The 7313-nt window shown below is 42.9% G+C and overlaps 1 protein-coding gene across 1 annotated transcript; it reads right to left on the minus strand.

The window, feature by feature from the left end:
* Nucleotides 1–1522: 1522 nt before the first annotated feature.
* Nucleotides 1523–4774, minus strand: Defb126 (defensin beta 126; the record flags this gene model as incomplete). Its single annotated transcript, XM_008851587.1, has 2 exons — nucleotides 4717–4774; nucleotides 1523–1838 (listed from the first exon to the last, which is right to left on the minus strand). Coding segments are annotated over exons 1-2 (374 nt in total), but the record flags the coding sequence as incomplete, so codon positions are not given.
* Nucleotides 4775–7313: the final 2539 nt, after the last annotated feature.

Below are 7313 nucleotides of genomic sequence, written 5' to 3' on the forward strand. Positions count from 1 at the left end.
TTCTGAGACAGAGTCTCCCTGTAGCCCCAGCTGGCCTGGAACTCACTATGTAGACCAGGCTGGCTTCAAACTCGCAGTGATTCGCCTGCTTCTGTCTCCCGAGTGCCGGGATTAAAGGTGTGCGCCACCATGCCCAGCTTGACCTTGTTCTTTTAAGACAGGGTCTCTCACTGAACTTCAAGCTGCTTCTAGCCAGCAACCCCCACCCCACCCCTGCAATCTTCCTGTCTCTTCCCTGCACAGCACTGGGGTTACAGTGTGCTTGTGGCCACACTGGCTTTTTACATGGTTACTGGGGATTTGAACTTATGCTTCCGCAGCAAGTCCTCTTACATACTGAGCCAGCTTCCCAACTCCTCATGTATTTTTAGAATCAGAAGTTGGACAGTCTGAGAAGGATGTAGGGGGAAGATGTTCAGCTAACCCTGTCATTTCAGAAGTGAGCAGACTGACCCGCATGGCTGCTGCAGGTACCCAGAAAGTGAAGGTGACCTCATTTTCTGTTCACCCATGCAACTCTGGATGAGGCAGACAGGTGTTTGTGATGTGTCCAGACATATTCTCAAATTAGTTTGGGCAGCACCCTTAAGGGAAAACCCCGTGACTTAAGGCGAGTGCCTACCCCAGTCTTTGGGTCACTCTAGAGTCCTTGATACTCATTTCTTTCGAAGTTGAAAGCTAAAATTGAGGATTTCCATGGATACAAGACAGTTGGACACCATGGTGCAGTCAGGTGAGTCTGCCTCAGATTTCTAATGCTTAGGAATCAAGTTTCCTCTTCTCTGAAGGTTGCTATACCTGTAGCCTGAGCTTGTGGTAGGAAGTCTAAGAAGAAAGTGACCACCAAACATTGATGCAGGTTGCTTCTGTAGTACCAATCACTTAGAAACTATCTATTGGGTATGGGGGCATGCACTGTACTCCCAGCACTGGGAACTCTGAGGCAGGTGGACCCTGAGTTTGAGCATGGTCTACATAGCGAGATCCTGTCTCAAATGTAGAAAATGTTGCCTTTAATCCATAGAAAATCAGTTCTACAGAAGGCCTTTAATAAGCCTGCATTAACAGGAGCATCCCTTGTGACTGGAAGCCGTGGAGGGGCTCCGGTTCCACACTGGGTCAGGAGCGCGGGTAGGGCCCAACATCTGTGCTTGAGAAATATTTCCCTTTGCTTCCCATACATTAAAGCTTGGTCCTAATCGTCAGGGCCAGGCTGAAGCTCTGTACCGGCTGTTGAGGATGATGGCGTTTCTTCTTGTCAGTTCTGACTGGGGTTTGGGACTAACCCTTCTTGTGCCTGACCTCCCTTGACTTCAATCCCTACCCTGGATCTGCTGCTGTGATGCAGACCCCGGTGCCTTGAAAACTTGTTTGAAGGGAGGCACAGTGGGAAAGGGGAGTAGAGAGGAAACCAACACCAGAATAGGCCTCGTTGCTTTAATCAACCAGGGGTCCTAGGTCAAGAGACAGAGGGTGACATGTTCAAGCAGTAGCCTCGGTGGGCTCAGGAGCAGCTGCTTACTTGGCCCCAGCCCCGGCTGTCCCTGTCGCTCCTGCTGCAGGTGCTGCCCCCGTAGCCCCCGTAGTCCCTGTAGCCCCCGTAGCCCCCGCTGCCCCCGCTGCTGTGGTGGCCCAAGGTGTTGCAACAGCACTGCCGCTGACGCTCCGGTCGTCACCTGAAGGATTTCCCGTGCTACCACAGTCTTTGATGTCCAGAACACAGCACCATTTGTCTTTGGGACACATCCCGGTGGCAGGCTCCGTCTTCATCTCTCCATTTCTGCACTTCTTCCTGCAGTTCCCCATTCTGTTGGCACACTTCTTCACATGCCAGTTACCTGCAAGAGGGAACCAGAGCCTCGTTCCACTGCTGAGCACAAGCAGCGTAGCACCAGCTTTGGGAGCACTGATTGTTCACGGCTCCTGAACCAGCTTTGGTATCTTTTCCTTAATCATGTAAATGTACTTTGAAGAGTAAATTAGATTATCTATCCACAGAATATACAAGAACCTGCCATCGCTGAAGTCAGAACTCTGCCGGCACTCACCAGTGTCTCTTGTCCAGTATTTTAACTGGAAAAATGTAGAAAATACTTTTTACACATGAACACATCATCCATAACCAGTTTCCTAAAGTGTAACTAAACCACACATAACCATCTCATGGAAGAAATGACTCTTATTTTAAAGCAGGAAATGCCCTCTCCACATTGCTGTTAATTTTCTCACCATTGCCAAAACATACATGCATGGCTTTTGTTGATAATTGGTGAGATTTTCAAACTCGATCTCCACGTTTCTGAGGTCCTTAAACTTATATTCGGAATGTAACTCTAGACTTTTCTTATGTGTTGTATTGTTAAAAATGGATAGTTTTGGGGGCTGGAGAGATGGCCCAGTGGTTAAGGGCACTGGTTGCTCTTACAGAGGACCTGGGTTCAGTTCTCATCATGGCAGCTCACAATCACCTATAGTTCTGGTTTCAGAGGATCCAACTTCCTCTTTGGCCTCTGTGGGCACTAGGCACACTTGTTGCACGTACATGCAGACAAGCACTCATACCCTTAAAAAAATAAATCTTTGAAAGAAGTGAGTAGTTATGGAAACCTAAATATAAAATTTTTGTGCATTACTTATGTATTGATGTATAGACCTATCTTTTCTATATGTCTATATGATATTGAGCTATAAGTACATTTTATAACTTTTGTTATTGTTGTTTTGAGATAATGGTTCGCTATATAGCTCAGGCTAGCCCGGAACTCACAAACCTCTTGTTTCAGCCTCCTGAATGCTGAAATTGCAGAAATAAAGCCCTTGTACCTGACTTAAAATTCTGAGAATGAAAAAAATTCTATGAGGAATATATTCCTCAGGAAGACATTTTTCCAGGGGAGTGTACATATTATACACCTGTAAGATATCTCACGGTGATATATGTGTGTGTCTGTACATATTATACACATATGTAAGATATCTCACCATATGTTTGAACACATAAGGGTCCTAAAGACATGTTGGAACTCCTTCTTACCTTTAACTCATTCCTCTATTCAGTCATCAGATACATACTGAGTGCTACTATGTCAAGAACGCTGCAAGGTACTTGGAATAAAACAATGAACAAAAAGACATGGTGTGAGATGCAAAGTAGAAGGAACAATCAAGAAGGAAGCGAAAAAGAAAAATCGTCACAGGCTGAGACAGCAAGTGTTGTAAATGAAATTGTGTGATGTGGGCAGTCGAGGACTATGAGTTTTGATGCTGACACCACTGTAATGTCTCCTACTAGTTGTCTAATCCCCCTCTGAGGAGTAAATGAGTGTCATGGAAATGAAAATTTTGTCCCTTAAAGAAAAACTTTGGTGGCAACTAACATATTGTAAAACACATTTGAATATTTTCTATAGTGTGATTATAAAATACATTTTAAATACTCGTAAGAAATCTGAAATAAGAAAATTAAAATAAGAATCGACATAGTAGCAATTGGCAATATATATTTGCCAGTTCATGCAAAAGAAGTATCACCTTGGACTGATTAAATGGAGCTTCTAAAACTTACCTACAGGATCAGAAAGGCTCCTAGTGATATTGTGATATTGTACAATGTCATTTATAATGAGCATATATCATCAAAAAAAAACCCAAATAGCAAATTAGGGACTCTCCAGGTGAATATTGCTGTAAAATATAATAGAATGACGAGAATTGATAGCAAAGTATATTTTCAAGAAATAAAGACCTATATAAAGATTTATGACAAGTTTTCTGATACAATTTTAAGTTAAATGCTTCTAAAAGTTCATCTAAATGTAAACTAGTAATTAAAAGAGGTCAGGAAGGGTGTGTGAGTGGGGGAAGGGGATGAAGAGATGCTGCATTTGATCAGTGCTTGTTGTAAGGAATATGAAATGGAAAATTAAAATATGCCTCCACATAGCAGACATTAGCAGTATACATGCCTGTTAGGACTCTGTCTCAAAATACCTAAATAGGTAATAGATAAAATAAATAAGTAAATAATAAAGCAAAACCAGTGGAGTGTGATGGTGCATACCTGTAATCCCAGAATCTGGGGTTTAGAGGCATGAAAATTACAAGTTCAAGGCCTGCCTGGAGGCATGAAAATTACAAGTTCAAGGCCTGCCTGGTCTATAGGGCAAGAGCCTGTCTCAAAACAGACAGACAGACAGACACAGACAGACCCCCTGACCACTAACTAACCAACCAGCCTAGAGAAGGAATGCCCACACAGGTAGAACTGGAACCTGATACAGACTTCCATAGTTTCCCATAACCATGTGTGATGGTTTTCTTTCCTTTTCCGTGTCTGAGTCCTATAGCCTTCCCTGTGCTATAACCACATCCATGAACAAGAATGACCACATCTGTGAGGTTTCCTGGAAGATGAAGAACGTGAGGGGAAGTATTCATGGCCGACAAAGTGAAGTGAGCAGGGCTGGCCCACGCAGAGGACCAAGAGGAGTCTAGAAGGTCAGAAGAGCCTCTGCCTTTGTAGGAAATGGTTCTGAGGTTGCATTTCCTTCCCCCATCTCTCATCCCAAAGAAAGGCTTGAGAAGCCTTGGACAAACCTCGATTCCTTCCCAATGAGAGAGACCCTGCACCACTGACTGCTTGATGTCAGGGCTCCCTGTGGAGAAGCCTGTTCTAGGCTGACTAATGCTTCTTTCTCCCCAAGATTCTCCATTTACCTGTGACCAAATAGGCCAGGAGCATAACGATCACAAGGGTGGACCATAGGGACTTCATGGCTCCTCAAATCAGTAGGCAGTAGGTTCTATGGAGTCCAGAACTCTATTCAGGAGGACTCTGAACACAGATCTTTATTGTCTCCTTAGGAGGAGGCTGGGCTCAGCCAGTAGGGCAGGGGAATTTAGGGCTACTCCGTCAACCATGACTTCAACCCATTGGTTAGTAGCTCTAATTGAGGCAGCACTGTCCAAGAGTCCTGCACTGTGTATGCCTTGGGGGAAGGAGGAAGACTTAGAAGAGAGGGTATAAGCTCGGTTAAGTGCAGGGAAATTCACAGAGCAGAAAAGTACAGGAAGCATTTCTGTGATTCCCCCAAGGCAGAGACTTGAATCTGTTCTTTTTACAACCACCTGTGATCTACTAGAGTGAACATAGTTTTGCGATGTGACAGCCTGTTCACCTGTCCATCTCTCCTCCTGAAACATAATGTCTTCTGGATGTTTGCTATGTACTGTTCTCTCTTGCATGTAGATTCTTTTGAGCTCTATCTACATATATAATTATTTTCTTTATCTTCTTTTTGAAGAAGAATCTAATCTACCGTGTATTCATCAAACAAGTTACAACTTTGTTGATATTCTGGGAATTCAGAAAGACCTTTCTAAATTTAAAATAAAAATTAACATTATAATTGTGTGTGTGAGAATTATACTGTGTGTGTAGACGTGCAGGTCAGAGGAAGGTGTTTGAGAATTCATTCTCTCTTTCTATTACGGGATTCAGGGATAGAACTTAGGTTGTCAGACTTGTGCAGTAAGTATTTTTACCTACTGAGCCTCTCACAATATTAATCCTACAAATCCATGAGCATGGGACATCTTTCCATATTCTGGTATCTTCTTCAATTTCGTCCTTCAGTGTCTTAAAGTTTTTATCGTACAGGTCTTTCACTTCATTTGATAGATTTATTCCAAAATATTAGTGGGTTTTTTGAGGCTTTAGTGAATAGGATAATTTTCCAGATTTCTTTCTTGATATATTTGTTGACGGTATATAGGAAGGCTACTGATTTGGGGATATTAGTTTTTTATCCTGCTACTTTGCTGAATGTGTTTAGCAGCTCTAGGAGTTTTCTGGTGGAATCTTTAGGTTCTTTTATGTATAGAATCATATCATCTACAAATAAGGATACTTTGACTTCTTCCTTTCCAGTTTTTACTCCCTTTATCTCCTTCGTTTGTCTTACTGCTCTAGCTAAGACTTCAAGTACTATATTGAGTGGGAATGGAGAGAGTGGCCAACTTTGTCTTGTTCCTTATGTTAATGGGAATACTTTGTTTTTCTCCATTTAGTATGATGTTGGATATGGGCTTGTGGTATACTGCCTTTATTGTGTTGAGCTGTATCCCCTGTATCCCTAGATTCTCCCTGTCTTTTATTATGAATGAATGTTGGATTTTGTCAAAGGCCTTTTCTGCATCTAATGAGGTAATCATGTGAGATGTCTATAAACTGATGAATGGATAACGAAGCCCTTAAAAATGAAATTATGAACGCCGGGCGTGGTGGCACACGTCTTTAATCCCAGCACTCGGGAAGCAGAGGCAGGCAGATCCCTGTGAGTTCAAGGCCAGCCTGGTCTACATAGTGAGTTCCTGGACAGCTGGGACTACAGGAAGACCCTGTCTCAAAAAGACAAAAAAAATGAAATTATGGAGTTCACAGGTAAATGGATGGAACTGGAAACAATATCCTGAGTGAGGGAGCCCAGAGCGGAAAAACAAACGCTGCGTGTTCTCTCTCATAACTGGATGCATTGAAATCTTAGATATGCATGCTTCAGTGTCTTGTTCCTTATGTTAATGGGAATACTTTGTTTTTCTCCATTTAGTATGATGTTGGATATGGGCTTGTGGTATACTGCCTTTATTGTGTTGAGCTGTATCCCCTGTATCCCTAGATTCTCCCTGTCTTTTATTATGAATGAATGTTGGATTTTGTCAAAGGCCTTTTCTGCATCTAATGAGGTAATCATGTGAGATGTCTATAACTGATGAATGGATAACGAAGCCCTTAAAAATAAAATTATGAATGCCGGGAGTGGTGGCGCACGTCTTTAATCCCAGCACTCGGGAAGCAGAGGCAGGCAGATCCCTGTGAGTTCAAGGCCAGCCTGGTCTACATAGTGAGTTCCCAGACAGCTGGGACTACAGGAGGACCCTGTCTCAAAAAAACAAAAAAAAAAAAAAATGAAATTATGGAATTCACAGGTAAATGGATGGAAGTGGAAACAATTATCCTGAGTGAGGGAGCCCAGAGGGGAAAAACAAACGTCGCGTGTTCTCTTTCATAACTGGATGCATTGAAATCTTAGATATGCATGCTTCAATTTGAAAATTCAGAGAGGTAAAAAACTATAAGCAACCATGGGTGAGGTGGTGGGGAAGCTCCTTGGAAGGGGAGGTAGAATGTGAGACTATGAAGGAGGAAAGGGTAATAAGAGTAGGAGGGGCTAAAAGGGGTGGGGAATGGGAGGGCGGGGCACAGGAGGGAGTATGGGAAGGATAACTAACCCTAAAGACCTTAGAAAAAGCCA

The sequence above is a fragment of the Nannospalax galili genome, unplaced genomic scaffold (assembly GCF_000622305.1).
Source record: "Nannospalax galili isolate Female #2095 unplaced genomic scaffold, S.galili_v1.0 scaffold9166, whole genome shotgun sequence".
In the NCBI taxonomy this organism is placed as follows: Eukaryota; Metazoa; Chordata; class Mammalia; order Rodentia; family Spalacidae; genus Nannospalax; species Nannospalax galili.